Genomic DNA, 20,864 nt, shown 5'->3' on the forward strand with positions numbered 1-20,864 from the left:
CCCTGCATCTCGGTTATTAATAAGCGAACAAGGATCCTGGAAACACCCCCAGAGCTCCTGCGAGAAGGGATCCCCCAAGAATGATCTTAAGATCAGAATCGTTTTTGATCGAATATGCTAAATTAAACAATAGGAATCCAACAATTCCGATCGGTACAAACTTGAAAGAGATGCGCTGAGTTTGGGGAACCGATGAATTTCCCCGAGAGAGAGAACAGGGGTTCAACCCCGGCCGGTAGGTGCAATCGGCTGTTGTAGTGCACAGCTACATACTTTACCGATAACAGTGTCTTGAAACCCCACGTGTAGGTACTTGTTGTGTGTTCAATTAAGCAATCTCGAGTACTGAGTTATTATATGTACAGGCCCCTCTGATTACTTTGGTTTCAAGAGCGGCGAATCGATAATATAAGGAGCATTGGGTTGTTCAAAAATCCGCTGAGCAGGCGGCTTGAAATGTTTTTACACCAGTATATTAACTGCCCATAGTCTGGAGTATGTATGGGACCACTGCAACACTCGAGCCTACCACGCACCTCCCTACATACAGTCTTACCTCTGCTCGATCTACATACTCACAACGATCAACCAGGATTAACGATAACCACCACGTATTCAACAACGTACCTACCTACACATCCACCATGGCTACCCCAATTGACAGACTCACCATGACCTCCGCGCTGCTGGCGAAAGAAGACTACGTGCAAGCAGATGCCTCTTCAAATATCGCAACGCTCGAAGCCGCGTTGACAACGCTCTCCACAAAGCGAACCAACATCAACCTCCGATGCGTCAAACTGCGGGTGACGCTCACGCGGCTCACAGTGGGCAGGTACCAGGCGCGTGTATCGCAGCAGCAGGAGCTCGAGGAGCGATTAGCGAGGGAGATCGTCGCGGGCGAGAGCGAGATCAAGGTCCATCTGATGCGACTGGAAGCGCTTAAGAAGAACGTGGCCACCGTGGAGGCCTTTCTGAAAAAGGCGCGTGAGAAGGCGGCGCGCGAGAAGGCGACGCGTGAGAAGGCGCCGGCAGGACCAGCACGGCCGGAGGTGAAGAGGAGACCGGAGGCACCGAAGACGGAGGAGCAGAAGGCGGCAGAGCTGCTGAAAGAGGCGATTCAGCGGAAGAGAGAGATTGCCGGGATTGCAGAAGCGATTGCACGCTATGAGTTTGAGGACGGCTATGGGGGACGATACATTTAGAGATGTATGGTTGTTTTTTTCTTTGTCGGAAAGGGAGTGTTGAGAGTTCGAGCAACTGATAATGAAAAAACACTATTACGACCAGGTATTAAGCTTTTCTTTTGAAGTGCTAGCTATTTCAAGGGCAAAAAGTGACAATAAGCTGATATGGTTATTAGAAACGAACGTCCAATTACTTTGAGTTGTGGTTGGGACACCAATTGACAGGAATTCAATAAGAAGTCTTAACCAATGATAAGCGATCTCCGGTAGACCAACTATCATAACCCCCCAGTTTGTAGCCCCATCATGTAGGACTAGAACAAACACTACACTAGATTAGCTCTCCATCAGGCCGAAGTCTTTTTGATTCTTATCGGATTCCTGTTTATGTAGTCATGTCAATTGAACAAGGCCTCCCTCAGGGGAGAAGACTATTAGGGGGCGTATATTTAGAAATGCCACAACTGAAAGTAAACGTCCACTATATACAGCACATAAAACGCGATATCAAAGAGTCAAGTTTCTTAACACCCGAATAACTATAGCCGACCTCTATGCACTGTAGCTGTTCCGGCAGAAGTTGGAGTAGATCTCATGAGGCTGTCAAATCTCGAAGGATGGTTTCGCGAAAGGGGTCGATATGCGCGCCGGGAAATGCTCGCTGGACTAAGCTTATAACAGATTGTACGGAAACTACATAAGTGGCTACGGTCTGAGATGGTACCTTGCGTCATATCGATCCGGACACGTGGGAATGGCTGTAATATCAGATTGGAACGTCTAAGGGGCTAGCTAGCTAGTATCACGATCAACCACGCTGGCCGGTTGCATGCGCAGCGCAGTGACAGCCGTCAGGTCTGTAAATGCACTCCGAACCTATCCCTTCTTTCTCTTCTAGTCCAACGGTTTTTGGGTATCATCTTAGGGGTACTAGCCTGCAGGTACGTATACATACATGTGCCTTCGACTTGTTTATATACGGGACGTAGGGCTGAACTAGTGTGTTTTCTATGTGGAACATTGAACGAAGGTAGACATCCTGCAGTTCGAAAGACATTGGCACTACTTTATCTGGCCTGTGTGGATACAATGGATTTCCGGGACATCTGGGTAAAGAATGGCTAGTTCTGCGGGAATATGCGTTGGGAATAGTGGAGTATATATATTGCGAAGATGAGTGGTCTTTGGTAAATCAAATGAGGCTCTTCTTGACTGTAAATCTATGGAAGCTAAACTGATATTGATACTCACTAGATACATAGTATAAGTACAGTAGCTGCACAACCGTTACCGCCTATCGCGAGGCATATATTCTCGCTCCATTTAGAGCATCGATAAGAACTTTGGAGATTCTGAAAGCTCAATGCTCCCATATTGTGCTGTATTTCTAGGCCATATGTCCATACCGTCCCGCCAGGGGCCCACCAGGGAGGTAAAAGTAAAATTCACGGCTTTGGTCGGTTGAAATTGGTTCTCATCGGTAGGATTTCTGATTACCTAGATCGATATATATTCCTTTGTCGGTGAGTCGGTGAAGCAGATCATTGACAAGCCGGTAACAGTAACCACACAACCTTCAAGCCTCCGTATTCTGCTAGCTTCCGAGTCCCTCCCCCTCCCAGTGCCGTCAACACAAACACCTCTACTGCACCGAGCTCCATAGGGAACAACCCCAAATTACCAGAACTCAAGATCAACACTCCAGATCTTCAAGGGCGGTTTCAGCAGGGGCTTCGGACATGCGACCGTCTGTCTGCATGTTTACATCATACCCAAGAAAAAGAATTGTGCCCAGAAATAGATAAGGTTTAAGTAGGTATCTTATCAGATTGCTTCACTTCTTTCTCTGACTTGACTCGCTTAGGCCCCGTTTGTTCTCGAATGTTTGGATGTTTGGTTTGGTTTGGTTTGGTTGAGACAAACCAAAACACTGGCACAGGGCAGGGCAGGGCACAGACGACAGCTCTTTGACCTGTGGTGCGCGAACCCTAACCCGGACTCTCGAACCTCTCTTCACTGCCCCAGATCTCTGCTCTGTCAAGTAGCGTACCTACAGTACGTGTGTCTATCTGTCGGTCTATATTTACAGGCAGGCAGGTACCCGGATTCAACGAGCGAGAAGAAAACATACGTTTTTACCGACTATTATATCCTCCGGTAAAACCACCCACCGGAACAAGCTTTCCTCCACTTCTGCGATATGGAGAGCTACATATATCCAATTCAATTCAATATACGCACATACAAAAACAAGTAAACCCCACTACAACCACCACGGCTACTTGTAGCTAGTTGAAACACACCCCTTCCCATGCCATAGCCCACACCGCGGACCGCACCATCCTCCGCAATTTGCCTGGGGTTCCCCCTGTCGATCTGGGATGCGCTCCTCTCGATTACATACATACATGTATGTACCTGGATCTCGTTTGCAAGCTGCCAGTGTCAGTGCCAGTGCCAGTGCTGTGAGTGCTACTCTAGATAGATAGACTAGACAACCTCCTTTTTTAACCCTCTCTCTCTCTCTTGCTGCCTTTTGGGAGGCTGTCATTCGCTTTTTTTTTTTTATCACTCGATCGTTCGTTCGTTCATTCATTTATTTAATTGCTTTTTTTCTTTCTTTTTTTTCTTTTTTTTTTTGAGGAGAGTTGGTTTGCAATTTGGTATTGCTATTAGACTTCACTCAGCTGGTCACTCGCCCTATCGCCCTCTACCTACCTATAGCTACTATTACTACTAGCAACCCACCCAACCTCCAAACCTTACAACAAACACACACACGCACGAAATGGAACAGACAAAGCTCCTTGCAACCATCCTCGCGGCCCTGGTCGTATTTATCGTCGTACTGATCCTGATACTGCTATTAATCCGGAGAAAGAAGTCGTCAGGTTAGAATCACCCCCCCCCCCCAATCCCTCAATTCACAACTGCAGTGTGTAACTAACATGAGTTATGGTTTGACAGGAGGAGGAAAAAGCGGAGAGTGTTAATCCGGGCCGGGCTCATCATGGAAGAAGATGAAGAAGTGGTTGATGTTGGTGTTGGGGATCGATAATGATTATTGGCCATGGGTTTAAGGGGTTAACTTCGCGCGGGGGGTTTTGCGGTTGGCTGGCTGGCTGGGTTGCAATAATGGGGGCATACGTTATTTTTTTCGATGGGGCGGGTTCGACGGGAAATGTGGGGTGGAGAAATTGGACCCTGCATTAGACCGACCAGATATGTTCATGCATCGTCACGCTCGATAATGCAGGAACCACCGGCAGCCCGATACATGCACCTTCACCGCAGCTGCGCAAGCCTTATCTTATCCAAGCACCTCTTCATGGCTAGCCTACGTATCAAACCTCGGTTTCTGCTGTTTCGTTCGGTACTCGTTTCTTGCTTTCGGCTCCTCTTTTTTTTCGGTTGATCATTCGGCTGGCGTCCGGTTCTTTTTTTTTTTTTTTTTTTTTTTTGCCATCTCTCATTTTTTTTTGCATCGCTTTTCTTATTTCAATCATATCGGGTCTTCTTCTGGTTTTTTCATTTTTTGGTCGGGGGTTGTATATTACTGTTACTGTTTTATTGATGGGATTGGGATGGGATCGAGGGGACTGACTGGCTAATACCTACATGTACATGTACTACTGGTGCATGGTAATGGACGGAGCACACACTACAAATACTATTCTTACTTGATCAATCATTACCCCGGCCCGGCCCCCGTGATATAATCAATATCTGACTGGGAACAACTTCTCGCTCACTCAGGTATCGGGAGAGGGAAGGGAGACGATGGTTTTTATTCATTCTAATCAAGCGTATCTGTGTTTGTCATCCTTGAAAGTGGGACTTGGAGTCATACGCTTCATTCAGTCCGTCCAAGGATCCATCTTTTTGTCCGCCAGCTTCATGTTCTCGAAGCACCCTCACTGTCAACTTCACCCATTTTCTCACTGATCTATTTGGCATGCCCCACGCCTACATTCTCGTCATATGTGGGGGGACACGGTACAAAGGTCTCTACCTCCCCCTACCTCCCGCGGCGGGGTGGCTAGGCTGATCAGCACTCCACCGAGTCCCATCGGGAGAGGAGGAGGGGCACGATCAATATGGGCGGAAGGACAACCGCGCATGTTGAGCATTGCTGTGGTTCAGTTTCCTGTTTGGGAGTTGATAAATAATGTATGATGATGGTTCTTTGTTTGCAAGGTCGTCGAAACTGATTATGATATGAGGCCCAATGAGGCTCCGACGTGGGATATGTAGGTCTCCTCCTGCGTACTACATTCCGTCTCGGCTACCTATAGACTTCGAGGTCAGTAGATATGGCCCAGACATATGTCCGCCGAGGTGATATAATGTTGGGCATGAAATCCCAAACTCGCAAATATTTGAGGCTCCTAAACGGAGCAGCCCCGTTACTGCATGAAACGCATCCGCAGCGCGCCCGCAGATGTCCTTTGGGTCGGACGCTTGTGAGGCAGGTCATTCGGTACTTAAGTGTTATATATATCACTTTCATCATAAGTGCAATAATTAGTTGAGGAATTAAATCAACATCCTTCCATAACCAGAGAGAAACAGAAACAGGGCTAGACCCGAGTATAAACGAGTGGGAACACCGAGAACCGAGAAAGGAGTTGCAGGTTTCAATCGCCTGAGGCGCACCGCAGACGGCTTGGGGCAGGAATAAAGTACGGTACACTGCAGGTGGGCGCGCGTGCTAGGCGACAGCTAAAGTTTGCCTGCCCCGGGTATCCGCGGTGGTTCATCCTGATGTCCGCCTGTATGGACTTCTCGCCCTGGTACGCCCTTGGAACCGGCCATAGGAACTGAGGTTGTAGGCGCGCCTCCGACTACATACCTACCCCTTCCTTCATTCTTGGCATCGTCATGTCTCATAAACCCCACAACTGGTTAAAGGATGTACGAGACAAAGATTTTGATATCAGGAAGCGAGTTGACTTCGCACATGGGCTAAAAATGGTCGCGGTCCTGGTCAGCTGGAAGACAAGTGCAGAACGATATTGAAAGATTAGTTTTGACGTGCATTGGGTTAGTCTCGGACACGGTATGGGGGCGGTGAACGGGGTTGGTGAAGTATATCGTAAGTAACAGTCCATTGCTATCGTTTCCTGTATCACGGCGTCAGGATCTGGTTGAGCAATACGATTGATCAATGCTGAGGGACAGGAGAGATGTCTGCGTTGAGTCGCTGATTGAACGTTGGTTGAGCGAGGCCAGCGTGGGTAAAAGCTTATCACGCAGGCGCTATAGCCTATACACGCCCCTGGTAACACAATGTCTCGAACCAGACGCCTGGAAGCCTGAAAATCAGTCGAGCCTAGTTGTGTTTATCTTATCTTGACATCGGTTCCTTGGCGGGAAACATCGACCTTCACACCAGCTTGATCTGTGTATCACGACACTGCGGTGATTTCCTCGGGCTGCTCGGCTTTCAACTACATATCTTAGCATGAATCCTTATCTGATTGAGACCTACATCTACATCGTACTCCCTTCCAAGAGTCACCCTTGGATCCAACTTGAATGTTCTTCTCCGTATGGTCCACAATTGCCTTGTGGTGAGTCAGTCGATTGACAAAGAAGTGGACGTTTTATTGGTGTGTAGCGATACTCAAGTGGGAGAACCAAGGCTGAAATTACATCCTTGCTAGAGAACAAAGCCTGTGACATGTCCAAAATGCTCCTACGTTCAAGCCAAACATTCGACCAGCGTCCCATACCTAGGCACCAACAGCGAAAGCAATAACAACGACCGCGTCCTCCTAATTTGGCTCTTAGGATCGTGAAGCAAAAGAACACGCAGTCTGCAAAGTTCGCGATCACCAACTGCCACCACTCGTACAGCGCTCACAACACCCATCTCTGACAGATGAACGTCAAATAGAATGTACGTCTTGTACATCATGGTGGATATGTTCCGTCAGAATGCCGTTTTGCCGAACCAAGTTCATGGCTGGTCACTCGACCGGCACGCTCGGTCGTTCCATGCCCAGGGTGCTTTCTATTGGTGCGTTGAGCGAGAAGTTTCCAAATAACACGATAGACGAAGCTGCTGACCTCCTTACTGCCTATCAGGTGCCTCTATCAATTGAGACGGCTCCCGGGGGTGTTGAGCATTCAAATGGATACCGTTCTGGACCAACTCTTGAAAAGACAAAAGTCGGTAGTTAGCTACGACGAAGTTTGAAAGTGTACCTTTACCTGTAATTCTTGCTGCTTAAAAGGTCCCCTTCACTGCTTGCAAGTTCTAGTGTCTTCCTCAGTTACCAGCAACATCACCGTCCACCCTCAATTATTCAACCAACAAAATCTGCTTCCCGATTCCACTGAATATCGAAAAGATGACTAGAAACCAAGATAAAGCCTGCTTTCATTTTGAGTTAGATCTTCGAGGATGTGGCCCACGCACGGAAACACAGCCCCAACCCCAAACCCAACCTCCACCAAAGGCGGACAGCCGTGGGCGTAGGGGGGAAAGAGGGGACAGCCACAGGAAACACACCCGACACCAGTCAGACCTTAGAGCTGAGTCTCCCCCAATCGCCATCCGTGCTAGAACTCGGCCTCCGGCGGTGGAGAGGCATGCCGCAAAACACCGGGCGCCTTCAAGAACCCGTGCTCCTTCAAAAACCCGGGCCCGCTCCCCGGTTGCGCCCGTCGTATATTCACAGCAAGAGGAGGTTCCCATCACCCATCAAAAACGGCCTAGACAAGTGCACCGCCGTGAAACTGCTCCAGCCCGTCCAGAAGAGGCAACAGCCCCACGCCGCCGTAACAGCTCCTCCTCCCGTCATCGGGATGGCGATCCTATGGCCTCACGTGGTTACGCTCTCCCTCATGGTGCCCAATTTCAGGGGTGGGTTTCAGAACGCGGGTGGAATATGAACTTCTTCACGGAACAGGTTCCAGCACCCCCACCGCCACACCATGCATGGACACCAGAACATAACGACAATCCTGCCGCACCACTAAACTGGGCCACCGCGAGCGTGCAAATACCTCCACCACCACCTCTTCACCGCCGGTACACATCGGATTATGCCAGTCATCCTGATCCTTCCCCGCCAGGAGGTTGGTATGACGACAGTGCTGCTGCCGAGCCTAGTACTAGGGAGACTCGTAAAGACCCTCTGCACCGTAACAGAAACTTCTCGAATGCGGTGGAGACGGAAAGACCAGCGGCCAGAGAGAGTCGCAAACGGGATCACCACAGGCCCAGGACAGACAGTAGTACACGCAAAGATACGCACCAGAAGCGCGACCATGTGCAGGGCCGTGCCGAGCAGGGTACGCATTATAGTGCCCGGTTTGAGTACGTTCATCCTACGCCCGACGGGCAACCTGGTGGCTGGTACCACCATGGGGATTTTCCAAGCGCACACACTACTTACCAATACACCTCCTACGAGACCCATTACCAGGCCGATCCATATGCCGATGGCATTCATTATGACTTTGAGCAGCCGTCATTCCATACATATAACGAAGGTATGGGTTATGGAGAGAGTAGCTATCCCCGTCCATCTGCTTCGCGCGGGGACTACCAGGAGCACAGTGGGGACTACCAGGAGTACCATGGGGACTACCGGGAGCACCATGGGGACTACCGGGAGCACCACGGAAGCAGTGGAAGACATAGACATGAATATCCATCAAATGGTGCGGCTGAAGCTGTACCGCCGGTAAAGGACTTGACGAAGCACTGGGTTGTATTAGGGCTCCAGGAGGGTGCAGATGAGGCGGCGATTAGGTCGGCGTATAAGAAGATGGCGCTGAAGTGTCATCCGGATAGACAGGTGGGGAAAGACGAGAGAGAGAAGGAAAGGATGGAGGAGCTGTTCATCAAGGCGAAGGCTGCGCATGATACTTTGTTGAAGAAGTAGGATGATGGTTGGTGTAGTTGTTTGCAGTGGTAGGGGCTTCGAGATATGGGAGCGGTGTTCCTTACTTTTTTCTATGGCGCTAAAGTGTGTTTTCTATAGGCTGATAGGCTGGTCTTCTCACTGGTCTGACTCTTCAGTCTTGGCGTTGGTGTTTCTTTGGTTGCGGCTTCTACCCCGGTTTGGTATACAATCACTCTCTTTGGTTCCTTTTCCTTTGGTTATGGGTACGGTTTTTTTTATCTTTCTCATACTATGGCGTATTTTTTCTTTATCACATTCTTTTGTGTGGTTTTTTTTTTCCTTTTCAGGGGCGTTTAAGCATTTAGCAAAAAGATAAAAATATCAGTCGTTACCAATTATAAGTCCCGATGAAACATATACTACCGTGACCGTATTCATTTTCTGCTTATCATTGAATAGAGATATAGAACCCAAATGGGTATTTCGCCTTAGAAGCCTGTCTATTCATTCATGAGAAATCACTCGTTCTTGGCATTTACCTGATGGTGTTCATTCCTGCATTCATTACATTCATTAATTTAACCTAAGTCTGCTCATCCTCCCCTACAAATCCCTGTTTAAGACCCCAATTTGCTGGCCTTGAACTGAGCGAAGAGGTGTTTGGCATATAGTACCAGTCGAGGCTATTTTTGCTTGGGCAATGGCTCATTTACTTCTAAAACAACTGATCACATTCATAAAACTTATGAGGCGTCGCAGAAGAGACGGCGCTTTTGTTTTATGGCATCAATTCTTTACATCCGGAAACAACGGCGGATCCAGACACTTGGCTTGACCAAGCGGGGTTGGAGGTGCTGACTAGGTGGTGTATAGGGTTTGAATATCCCGTTCAAGTTACCTAGTGAGCTTTTAGTACCTAGATGGCTATGCATGGCACAGGAGAGAACTTTCGCCAAAATACTTCACTAACCCTCCGCTATTAATAGAAGAGCGGCTGCGCATAGAAAACGGGCGTAGAACTCTATCACCATATATATTTATACCGCCATATCACGTGCTGCTAGAATATGAATCCCATGATACTTCACTTTCAAACGTACCCGTCACTCTTACACTGTCATAAGCCCTAGGGTGACCCCAACCCCGCCAACAGGGCAGGGACTGGATCAAGACAGTGGAAGACCCGGAGCCTCCCAGGGCCATTACTATTCTACGCCTAGTAGAAACCCAACCATCCCCACTGCAACAGCTGGCTGCCTGACAAGCACATTTTGGAGTGGCCTGTCTACTATTCCACAACTGCAGATCCGAAGGTCCTATGTTCCGGGATAGGTGTAGGAGACGTAGGGGCGGGGGCGGGTGTGGGGTGGGGTAGAGAGTATAGAGCACCATGGCCACCGCAATCCCACCCGGAAACCAGAAGTGTGTATCGGTTACATAGAAGGTTCACTGCTGTTTGTAGAAGGGAGGATTGGAGTTGTGTGATTCAAGAAGTTCGAGCGAGTTGTTGGGGGGTGAGGATGAAAGGCGGCAGGTCGCCCTTCTATGAATTATGTAAAGCTCGAGATTATCGGTACCCATTTTTTGCATGCTTAGAGATTGCGATGTATCTCCTCCGCGTAGTAACCTGCAATTAATAATACCTCTAGCGTGATTAGGAGGATCATGTTTCGTCACTCACATGGACATATGAGAGTCTTTTCATGGACTTATGAAGGAAGGATGTCGACAGTACTGTGGGATGCCATGTGGTGGCAGAGTTTCCTCGCGTTAGAGGATCTTCCTTCTGCCCTTGATTTCATGGTACAAATATTTCGCCCAAACCCTCCACGAAAGATATCAACACGCTCGAGACCAGATATGACCACATATCCCCAAAGTACCACGAACTCGGCAGTATCATTTCCTCACAGTCATACGGTAGACTTATTCAACTAGGAGATGTCATTATTGACACGGAGGGGTAGGAGCTTGAAGAGCGAGATGAGATGAAACTTGAAGAAACCGAATTCTGGAGGTGGGGTAAGAAAGCTCGAGGGACGTGGTAGGGTTGGAGGTAGAAGACTTGTAACTATGCAACTGTATGGAGTAAAGTACGCACCAGATTAATGCTGTTTGAATATCGATAGGATTAGAGTATCTAGATAAATGTTAGGATGGATTAAATACTAGCACTTATAGGCTCAGCCCATCCCTAATAGTATGCTCCTGGGCTGTGGGAGCAGGAGTTACGGTAAGTGGTGATATAGGCGATGTGAAGCTGGAGACGATGGCCGAAGCGCCTGTGAGAGGCAGAGGTAAAGTTGCTACTTGCAACGGCCGGAGAGCTGCCTGTCACCAGGGAGCGGGGTATTTCAGTTGAGAGGAGTTTCGAGATGAAAGTGACACATGAGGGAGATAAAAGCATCCGTGGAACTGGAAGAGCTTTGTAGGACTATACCACATGTGTTTAGGAAAATCAAGTGTTGGTATTGGGGACGTGAAGATATAGGGCGCCATGTAAATTCTAGGGACATATCGCGGGGTAGCGAGGTTCGAGCTAGATTAGGCCATCGGAGCCTCACAGCGAGGACAATAGCATCTTCCATGTGTTCGGGTGCTTGCTACCGTTGTAGAGAAACGTAGCTAAAGTGCGGGCGGGAAACAGGTGGCCCGAAAGGGCTATAAGTTTCGATCAATGTCACCTCTTCTCTCGTTCATCGTCATTACAATTCCAGTTGTTCTTGTCCGTCGAGAAGAATCGAGATGTGAAGAGCAGCTAACAGCGCCAAAACTTATTTCTCGACTGGAGTTGGAGATATCGAGTGATTTTCCATGATTAGCAACGCACACAAGCAGTTCGAATATGAATGTCCCAAGATAGGAGAGCATCATAGAAATATCTTCCGCGACCGATTCTATGTTTCTTTCGCAAGCAATCCTTTCCCCAATTCAAGGAACTCCGAGTCCCTGTTGCTTACCACAGCTAGCAGCAGACAACCCCCCTATGTTGTCCACAAGGTACACGCACAAGTTCTTTTCCGTCTAATATATTCAGAACAATCAACAACACAATCTCTACATCTGCGCATAATACCGCACTGAATAAATTTTACTAACTAATGCATCCTCCTTCAGGCTACTCTCTACAAAATCGATAGAGACGAGACTGATTTTGCTTAGACCTCATCTCGTCTGTCACGATCGTCTTATCCCCACCCCTACTATTGCACTACTTCGAACGGAAAGCTGGGTTGAAATATGCAAACTAACCTAAGATGTTGTTTAGGAATGACTGGCATCACTCCGAATCGACATAACAGTCTCGAGATGTCTTGTAGAATCGGAGGCTGCTCTCATCATTTCAGGCCTCGTTTGGTCCATTATCCTACCACTACTACTCAAATAAAAGATAGGCCTAGCTACACGCACATCCCAATCCTACATGCAAAATTTACACACCTACGCTAACCCACTAGCTTACACACCGAGTATCAAACCATTCACCCTACCTGTCTGCTTAAACCATTAATACAAAACCTCGGGCACAACCAGCACCCACCGCCATCAACCACCGACAAAACACCCCAAAACCCGCCCCATCCCACCAATACTCTTCCCACTACTACTGCCGTCTTTAAACGTCGGCCTCTTCACCGGCGCTACAGGCACCGCCGGCCTCGTGGCCCCCATATTTGTATCAACCCGAATCACTGCTGGCCGCGGCCCTAGCATCGCACTACCCGCTACTGACCGCGGCGATGTCTCCAGCTTCGGCAATGGTACGGGCATGAAGAAGGAGGGTCGGTGTGTCGTCGCTAGCGGCACCGCCGTGCGTGACATGTTGTGGAGCACTATCGGCTTTATTCGATTCGATTCGATTCAGCACAATCTTACTATTACTATACGTGGAGTGGCACCTACAGTGGCCCGATGCCCTACTTCGCGCTTCGTGACAAACGCGAGCCCGCGGACGCCGGCGGGCACATCGAGGTAGCTGGCGTGGTCGCGGGAAGTTTGGGTCCGGGTGATCCGCGCGCCGAGATGGGAACGGACGGTGTTGGTGGATATGAGGAGGAGGCGGGGGGCTATTATACTCATTTTAGGGAGCGAGCTAATTGACTAGTAATCTGGCGCAGACGAGACATGTGGGAGCTTCGGGACATATGACAGTTAAAGGGAGGTGGGGTGAGGCTTAAATATGCAGTGGGGTCTGGGGAGTGTGGTCAGTATGCGGAGGGTGGCATTTCCGACTGGGGTAGCAATAGGAGCTGCACTGTGTGACAGGAAAACCACATTCCGGTACCGCACGACATAGGTAAGCTGAGGCTGGATACGATTATTACTTGAGCTGCCGCTAAGAAAGTCACGGGTACATACCTACTACAATATTCACGGATCCCTGCCTACCCTCATCTAAAAGGAGACAGTCGTTTACGGCTGATTATCTGGTATTCAGATGATAATCTTGGTGGTTGAACGTCGCGTTGCGAGGTGGGGGGATACGGACAGAGTGAGGAGCTTATTGGTTAATAGGTACATGAAATCTGATAAGTTCCTAGCCCTAACCCACAAGGCCTTGTCTTTCGTCCCAACTAATTATTACCCATTTCGTAACCTATTAAATAGATGCTAGGAAATGTCTTAAAAGAGCCTTATTCGGAGACGAGAAGGCATGCTTAATTGCCGATTTTGAGCTCTCCCCGGACACAAGTTAAAGCAAAAGGCAATAAGATTAATTTTGCAGAAGATCATATACAATTGCAAGTCTATCAACAGTCTTATATATATAAAAAAATACATATGAAAACCCCAACCGGTGCCTGCCGTCATCGACCGCCAACAAAACATGCCAAAAAACCTTCCTCATCTCACCGAAAATCCCATTACTTTCCTCTTTGAGCGTCTTCTTCACCGGGGCCATAGATACCACCAGCCTCGGAATACCTACACTAGTATCAACCCTAATGGTCACTGCAGTTGGCTGCTTCACCAACATCGTAGTCTCTAATACTGGCTGCGGTGATGTCTCTATCTTAGGAAGTCCATGAGCGGGTATAAATTAAATAACGTGCATCGGTGCGGGGCCGCCGTCGGCACCGATTCGTGTGACATATATCGGAGCGCTGTCGGCTTTGTTTCAATCAGCACAACCCTACCTACAAACGTGACACAACACATACATGTACAGCGACCTTATGCGCCAGCTCGCGCGTCACTACAAACGCGGTCCCACGAGTGCCGAAGGCGTTTGCGTGGGTACGAGAAGCACCGATATTCCGAGTTATCCCAGGGTAGAAACGGGACCGGGAGGGGAGGGTACTGGCAGTCATGAGTAAGAGACGGGGAATAATGGCCATGGTGTTCATTTTGTGTTTGTTGGTATAGCTAAGTATGCTGTTAACTAGTATTTTGTAGCTGGTGACACAATATGTTTGTTGGATCCATGGAGCTCGGGGGAGCATGGCCTTTAAATAAAGGTGGGGCGAGGCTCAAATATGCAGTGGGGGGGTCTGCACCATATATGCGCAGGGCGGCATGCGCAGGATTTTTCGTTTCAGGTTCTGATACGATTGGAGCCAAATCATACATACCTGAGTCTCTTAGTTCTTGACGGTGTGAAGACCCAGTCGTGTTTAGACACGTTATGAAATTATGAGACGTAGAGGAGCTAAGTGCACAAGTTTTGGGTAGCAGTTGAGAAACCATTGCCATTTATACTACGTACGTATACTTATGTAAGTTGAGAGTGAGACACAATTATTCGGTGTAGTTGAGTTGATGTACGTGTTAGGAAAGTTACAGAAACAATAGGCCTACAGTACCAAAAAGGGACTGTTTACAGGACGGAGAGGTGACTGTAGCCTTCCTGGTGTTTGATGATCATGACTCCGCGGATCCGCTAGAGAAATACATGTATATATTGTTAGAAACATAACCACTGGTATATAGAGAGTATATTCTTCACCAGAATGCAGCATTCTTACTATAAGAATGCTGGTCTTTTGGTGTAATCAACTCTTCGAATAAGGGTATCATTATAGAAACCACCTCGCCGTACCCTAGATCTTTAGGAATAAGTATTTACAATCGCTTTCAAATGATATATTAAAGCCTTGCGAGTCTTGAAGTCTTTAAATAAGAACTATGTATAAGGTAACTGGAGTAAAAAAACAATCAATCAAATGCAGGCCACGACACACTGCAGTATGACATAAGATACTGCTGTACTGATCTTCACTTCAATGTGCTTTGGGCGGTCGCGATCGGGAACACCTTTCCGCCATACATCTGGGACTAGCCCGATCTATGGGCGAGCATTTGTAATAGGTAGGTACAAAAACTCAGTATTTTGGACAGGTATATTATATTTAACTCCTGAATTCCCTATATTTTGAAGTTTCTATCCAAACCGTGTAGCCAAAACCCTTTGATGTAGATTTGAATCTCATCTGTCAATTTCCGGGCGTATTGGAGGTTCCGGGGGGTCATCGATGTGGTTCGGGGGTCGTTAAGGTTGCTGGAGGTTGAGCTACATCCTTGTTAGTTATTAGCGATGAACTATTTACCTTAAATTTCCCTGGGGCTGTTAGTGGGGATAGGCTTATCCAATCACAGATATATGGGGCTGGCAGTCTATTCACAAATACCAATGAGCCATTCAAATTCATTCCAGAAACTGCCATAGTTGTACTATTTTGGCTTAGGAAAGAATACAGTGTTTATTGTATGTATGTATCACAAGCCTGAGTATTACAGCCTCCCAAAGCAGCTCGGTCTTTAATTTTGGCACTGTATATATATGGAGATGCTCACAAGTTTCAATGATCGATCGATTTTGTTTGCATGATAGAAAACTACAAGATCCAAATCCCACCTTCCTTCCTTCCTGCCTACACTTGCTGCATCATACCTTGTTTCCAGTATTTGGCCTAAAGTGGGCCGGCCTCTCTGTAACCTTCACTGACGGACGCGGGCCATTCTTGGGGACTACTAGTGCCTATGTGGTATTTAATTCCAAGTCAGTGAGTTGAGCACTATAATGTATGCAGGAGGTATAGAATGGGGGTGGATAGAGCTTGTGTACGGGGGTCTTCTTCTCGGTGACTCGAGGTTTGATGATGACTACCACCTGTCGCGAGTTAGTTGGGGAATCTTATGGGAATTAAATCATCTCTGGGTAGATCTAGAGGGTAACCAACCCTCTTGCCAGTGATTCTGTTCGGCATTTTGAAATCGGGGCGCTTTCTGAACGATATTTAATTTATGAGTGAGTGAGAGATTGGGTTTCGCAAACAGCTAGTTTATAGCTCCTTGACCTCTCTCCCAAAAAGCGGAGGGAGAAACAGCCCGCTTTAAACCCCACAGTAACAAGGCCACCAAGCCGATTATTGATCAGGAATATGGATTGATTTCAGGAAAGGCAGATTTGAGCCCTCTGTATTGGACGGCTATTGGATGATGATCTAGTGTCGCCAATGATCAGTCCGGCAGGAGTTCGGCGGGTTTGACACACGATACCGATATGGGCTGGCGGGCTATGCATGTTTCGATTCGCTCGCCGGGAAGATATGCACTGCGTTGCGGGATCGCCGTGAATGGTTTGTTTTCTCGGGGTGTCCGATGGTGGTGGTGGTGGTGGTGGGCTAGCTAGCTCTGTAGCTTGAAGTTGGGGGAGTTCGAAGTTGCCATTGGTGGTGCGAGTGAGCGAGGCTCTGGTCTGATATATGTACTACCTTTCTGTGCCTTGTGCTACTCTACATGTCATATATTGATTTGTAGCTAGCGCTACGATTCGATTCGAATTCCGGGGCCGTTGGGTTCGATTCGGAATTAGACTGGCGGCGGGCCGTTACATACATGTACATGTGTGTGCTTTTGATTCTGGGCTGGCTACTTACCCGCTCTGGGACTAGGCTAGCCGCTGTCTTAATGTCAACCTCGACATCGATCTTGGATCTGCTCGTGCTGTGGATTGCATCATTCTCACACAACAAAGCACCGTTCTTTTTGGAGGTGATTGTATTCTAGGATTCAGCTTTTGATCGCGACTAAAATGCGGACCAGGACTCCGGGAGAGCAAAAGGATACCGTCTGGCCAGCTGGTCCTACATACATGGAGGCGAAGCCTCCAGCTTCTGGAAGCCTGATCGTCTGAGGCTGTGGATCTAGGATATCTATGGACAGATAACCCCGTATTCGGATCGATCGTCCTCGCCGTTCTACGATACACACATAACCAGCAACACAAGCACAGCATTCTCATGGGTATAGCCCCAGCTCACACGACATGGCAAACGCCATCCGCATAACTATGACAGGTGAGGAAAGTGCCAAAGTCAACTTTTTCCAGTAAACCAATAATCCGTCTTTCTCCGCTAATGCAAGGTTGTTTCTAGGCTGCAATCACCCGGGAGAATGGAGGTGTTTGCAGTACTAATTCTTGGCGCTGGAAGATCGCTATGCGTGCGTCTGGGATTGATTGGAGTAGGCTTGGGTGTTCTTGGTTAAGCAGTGGCGTGATGAAGGTGTGGGTTTGGGCTTGGGCAAGCGGGGTCTGAGTGGGGGGGGGGGGTCTATTTGCTTACCAGCAAATGAACAAAAATTGCAGTTGCTCAAGATAAGGATAATTTGTATGAAGTGGAGCCGCCGTTCGCTCGTACAACTTATCTGTGTTTCTGTTGGTTGGAATTCTGGTTATTTTGCTGGTAAGCAAATACAATACAGGGAGGCCTGATGTGGTGTAGGGCTTTTGTGCTTGGTGGCACTCCGTATGCGAGCATTGCCGATAGTAGGACGACTAAGCTTTCGGCCACCGGAGGGAAAACGTCGGACTCTTGGGACTGGATATGATTCTATATTGATCATGAGTTCTTAGGACGGGGAACGATAACTGAGTGAGCAGGATTAAAAGTACGTACAATTTCATGCAGGTGCTTTGATACACAGTGCTGATTGGAATGATCCATAGTCCCGGGTTTGATTATGGATTCTTGTTGTCTAGTACACTCCTTCGCTATTTTATGGCAAGTGGTTTTCGTGTCCCCGGGATGTAGCTCATAACTCATGAAAACCCTGCTAATAGGCTCTCATGATACGACCGCCTTCATATACGGCGATGACCGACTTTACAATGTCGCTGATATTGGTGTATTCCTGATGGAAGGATGCTTCCAGATGGCATGATAACAGATCTAGAAAAGCCTGGAAATTATAGAATATACCTATTCGAGAGGACACATGAGCAACAGACCTCGCCCTATGGCGAAACCACGCATACAGTAAAAGTCCCTCCTACGGGCAACCGGTTACCAAAACCATGGAGGATGATTTCTTATGTCGGAAATACGGGCCGCCAGTGATTGTCATCTCTCCTTCGTATTTCAAGTAGTTCGCTGTCAATTTTTTCCTTCGTCTATGTTTCTCTGGGGTTGTGTTTCTGTTCAACAGGTCGGGGAGAGGTGCTTTTATGCCATAGTCTATGACTGCATGCAGAGTTTTGTACCTCGAACCAATAAAACTACATGAGTTAGGGGGGGGAAAAAAAAAAGAGAGGACACATGAGCGAAGAACACGTACGAATCAATTACAAGCGTGACAACAGATAACAGGTGTCGTGGCTTACGAAGGATTTCCTATATAAAGCAGTCACAAACCCCTTTAATCTTTCATTCATCCGACCTTCAACGAATCTAACACTTACAGAGTCATCTTGGTCCACGAGGATCCTGCCGCTCAATGGTGTCGGGGCACTGGTGCACAGGTTCTCACTCGGGTGTGATACTTCTTGGCATGGACCCTAGTAGTTGAGCCTCATACTCATGGTCACTGACAGGACGCGCGGGTTCCTGCTGTTTCGGCTTTTTCTTCCGTAGGAAAGAGGGAAATCTGTATGCAAACGAGTAGACGCATGATTGTTTCAAGTGTCACGCTATAAACACAATGGCCGCGTGTTGCACGTGATGCGCGCGAACAGTTGACCGATCGATTGATTGAACCTGTTCTCTTTGCACATGGATTGTGTTAGACTTTACTTGTGAGTTATTTACCATCTACTTTATTCGTGGTTATTGATAATTTAACTCTAGTTTTCTGCCAAGGACATCCCAGCGCTTAACGATTCGTCTTCCTCTGTTGCTGCACAAGCCAGCCAGACGATGAATCCGGTGCACAGACACCCGGGTAACTGGCTCTTGCTGCAGGGCTGTGCCAAGGCCTACCTGGTTGCACCCTGCGGGAGCCAATGAAGGAATTAATTAGCGCGCCCCACCAGGGAGCTGCCAACTCATCCCACCCACACCTTTGACCTGGGGAGAGAGAGAAGGAGGAAGCTTGTCGCTGTGGGTGGGAAATATTTTTTTTTTTTTGCGCGCGCCGCGGTGGCCTCCTCCGGTTGTTTCTGTTGTTGCTTGTTTTCTATCACCCCCTTAGCTTCATACCTACCCTTTTTACCTTACCCTTGGGTGTTTGGGTTCGTTCTTGAGACTGAGGCTGGCTGTCTGTACGTTACGTGGGTAGGTATTGCTCTAGAAGCACGCCAACCGGACTGACTGACTGCAAGTACCCGGGAACTTTTACGATTCGAGGGTGCTGTCTGTTCGTTTGCGAGACAGATCCTGATCCTGATCCTCTATCTCGTGGTCGCTTCTACCCGTCGCCCGCCGTTAACAAGGCATCGAAGTGCATGAGCAAAAAGAGGTCGTTTGTTTGCTGAAGAGCGTGGCCCACTCTCTATCGTTACTGCTGCCTACGATCCTTAGTGGAGCATTCTATTGCTTCTGCGCAGTTACACTACTCCTAGTAGTAGCTGTACCGGCGGTGGTAGTAGAGGAGTGTGTAGCAGTAGTACTTGGTAGTAGCTCTACTATCTGACTACCTACAATTACCTAGGCGTCCTGGACTATCGTGGGTTTTTTTCCCCCTTCCTCTCCGTTTGTTCTATTCCCAGCTTAATCTTGAAATCACGTATGGTTTGTTGTCCTTTTTAGCCTTCTATTCCCTATCCGTCCGCACACGCACGCTGTCACATCCCTCATCCCATCCCCCATCGCGACTACCCCCGTCCTCATCATCATCATCAACGTCTTCCTCATCCTCGTCACGCTATCGACGACATCCCCTCCTGTCCGTGACCCCTCCCCCACCTATCTACCGAGAACCCTCTTTCCCATCCAGATCACTTTTACTCTTCCTCATCCCATCTCTCCAACGGCTTCGTTGTTGACTCTCTCCCTCCCTTCCCCCATCTCCTCGCTTATTGCGCCCAGCGCCCTTGCCGCAGTTTATCCAACAACCTTTTCCGTCACAGGCAACGGGATCTCAGCTGACCTAACTACCACAGCAGTACCGCCATTCTACGTATCTACCCATAGACGATAAGGATATCTTTTTGTGTGTTTTTATTTCTACATAGAGACATATTCTTCATAATACTTGCTCGTCACTTTTTTTTTTAACGAGTTTTTATTTTTTGACGTCTACCTACTATTACTTTACTTTTTTTATTCCCCATCCTTATTACGAAGAAGACGAAAAATCTTGTGTGTTATTAGCCGTTCTTCGTCATCGTTCATCACGCATCTCCTCCTATTATTGTCTTCACCGTCTAGGTATCTACTTGTCCCTATAACCGGCCAATCAACAGTATCCCCACCCCGCAGCTTCCGTAACAAAACGTACGTGAGCGATTTTTCCCCGCTTTCCCGGCCCTCTGACGGAACAATACCTTTCTATTATTCTCCGTCCTCGCTCATCATATTCAACAGTGCTTGTCCTTTTTGTTTTTCTTTTCTATCTATCACTGTAATCCATCTACCTACCTGCCCAAAACCCCCATAAC

General features: G+C 48.1%; 8 protein-coding genes across 8 annotated transcripts; 5 read left to right on the forward strand and 3 right to left on the reverse strand.

The window, feature by feature from the left end:
- Positions 1–644: 644 nt before the first annotated feature.
- On the forward strand, positions 645–1,205 carry LAJ45_01026 (uncharacterized protein; the record flags this gene model as incomplete). Its single annotated transcript, XM_046110624.1, has 1 exon — positions 645–1,205. The coding sequence occupies one exon, from the start codon at positions 645–647 to the stop codon at positions 1,203–1,205; it is 561 nt and encodes a 186-aa protein (XP_045975802.1).
- Positions 1,206–6,651: 5,446 nt separating this feature from the next.
- On the forward strand, positions 6,652–6,948 carry LAJ45_01027 (uncharacterized protein; the record flags this gene model as incomplete). The annotated part of the gene is made up of 2 exons (XM_046110625.1): positions 6,652–6,760; positions 6,854–6,948. The coding sequence occupies 2 exons, from the start codon at positions 6,652–6,654 to the stop codon at positions 6,946–6,948; spliced, it is 204 nt and encodes a 67-aa protein (XP_045975803.1).
- Positions 6,949–7,105: 157 nt separating this feature from the next.
- LAJ45_01028 (uncharacterized protein) lies at positions 7,106–7,389 on the forward strand (the record flags this gene model as incomplete). The annotated part of the gene is made up of 2 exons (XM_046110626.1): positions 7,106–7,209; positions 7,278–7,389. 2 exons carry the CDS (start codon positions 7,106–7,108, stop codon positions 7,387–7,389), a joined length of 216 nt encoding a protein of 71 aa, XP_045975804.1.
- On the forward strand, positions 7,128–9,085 carry LAJ45_01029 (uncharacterized protein; the record flags this gene model as incomplete). The annotated part of the gene is made up of 2 exons (XM_046110627.1): positions 7,128–7,365; positions 7,719–9,085. 2 exons carry the CDS (start codon positions 7,128–7,130, stop codon positions 9,083–9,085), a joined length of 1,605 nt encoding a protein of 534 aa, XP_045975805.1.
- A 3,507-nt stretch (positions 9,086–12,592) lies between these two features.
- Positions 12,593–14,394, reverse strand: LAJ45_01030 (uncharacterized protein; the record flags this gene model as incomplete). Its single annotated transcript, XM_046110628.1, has 6 exons — positions 12,593–12,886; positions 12,950–13,113; positions 13,319–13,354; positions 13,406–13,465; positions 13,901–14,042; positions 14,209–14,394. 6 exons carry the CDS (start codon positions 14,392–14,394, stop codon positions 12,593–12,595), a joined length of 882 nt encoding a protein of 293 aa, XP_045975806.1.
- A 2,563-nt stretch (positions 14,395–16,957) lies between these two features.
- LAJ45_01031 (uncharacterized protein) lies at positions 16,958–17,465 on the forward strand (the record flags this gene model as incomplete). The annotated part of the gene is made up of 4 exons (XM_046110629.1): positions 16,958–17,041; positions 17,093–17,187; positions 17,300–17,346; positions 17,425–17,465. The coding sequence occupies 4 exons, from the start codon at positions 16,958–16,960 to the stop codon at positions 17,463–17,465; spliced, it is 267 nt and encodes an 88-aa protein (XP_045975807.1).
- A 20-nt stretch (positions 17,466–17,485) lies between these two features.
- LAJ45_01032 (uncharacterized protein) lies at positions 17,486–17,994 on the reverse strand (the record flags this gene model as incomplete). Its single annotated transcript, XM_046110630.1, has 4 exons — positions 17,486–17,517; positions 17,614–17,695; positions 17,746–17,880; positions 17,947–17,994. 4 exons carry the CDS (start codon positions 17,992–17,994, stop codon positions 17,486–17,488), a joined length of 297 nt encoding a protein of 98 aa, XP_045975808.1.
- Positions 17,995–18,103: 109 nt separating this feature from the next.
- Positions 18,104–18,937, reverse strand: LAJ45_01033 (uncharacterized protein; the record flags this gene model as incomplete). Its single annotated transcript, XM_046110631.1, has 6 exons — positions 18,104–18,249; positions 18,306–18,319; positions 18,375–18,545; positions 18,605–18,660; positions 18,729–18,824; positions 18,926–18,937. The coding sequence occupies 6 exons, from the start codon at positions 18,935–18,937 to the stop codon at positions 18,104–18,106; spliced, it is 495 nt and encodes a 164-aa protein (XP_045975809.1).
- Positions 18,938–20,864: the final 1,927 nt, after the last annotated feature.

Source organism: Morchella importuna (genome assembly GCF_003444635.1).
Source record: "Morchella importuna strain M04M26 chromosome Unknown Morimp01GS002, whole genome shotgun sequence".
In the NCBI taxonomy this organism is placed as follows: Eukaryota; Fungi; Ascomycota; class Pezizomycetes; order Pezizales; family Morchellaceae; genus Morchella; species Morchella importuna.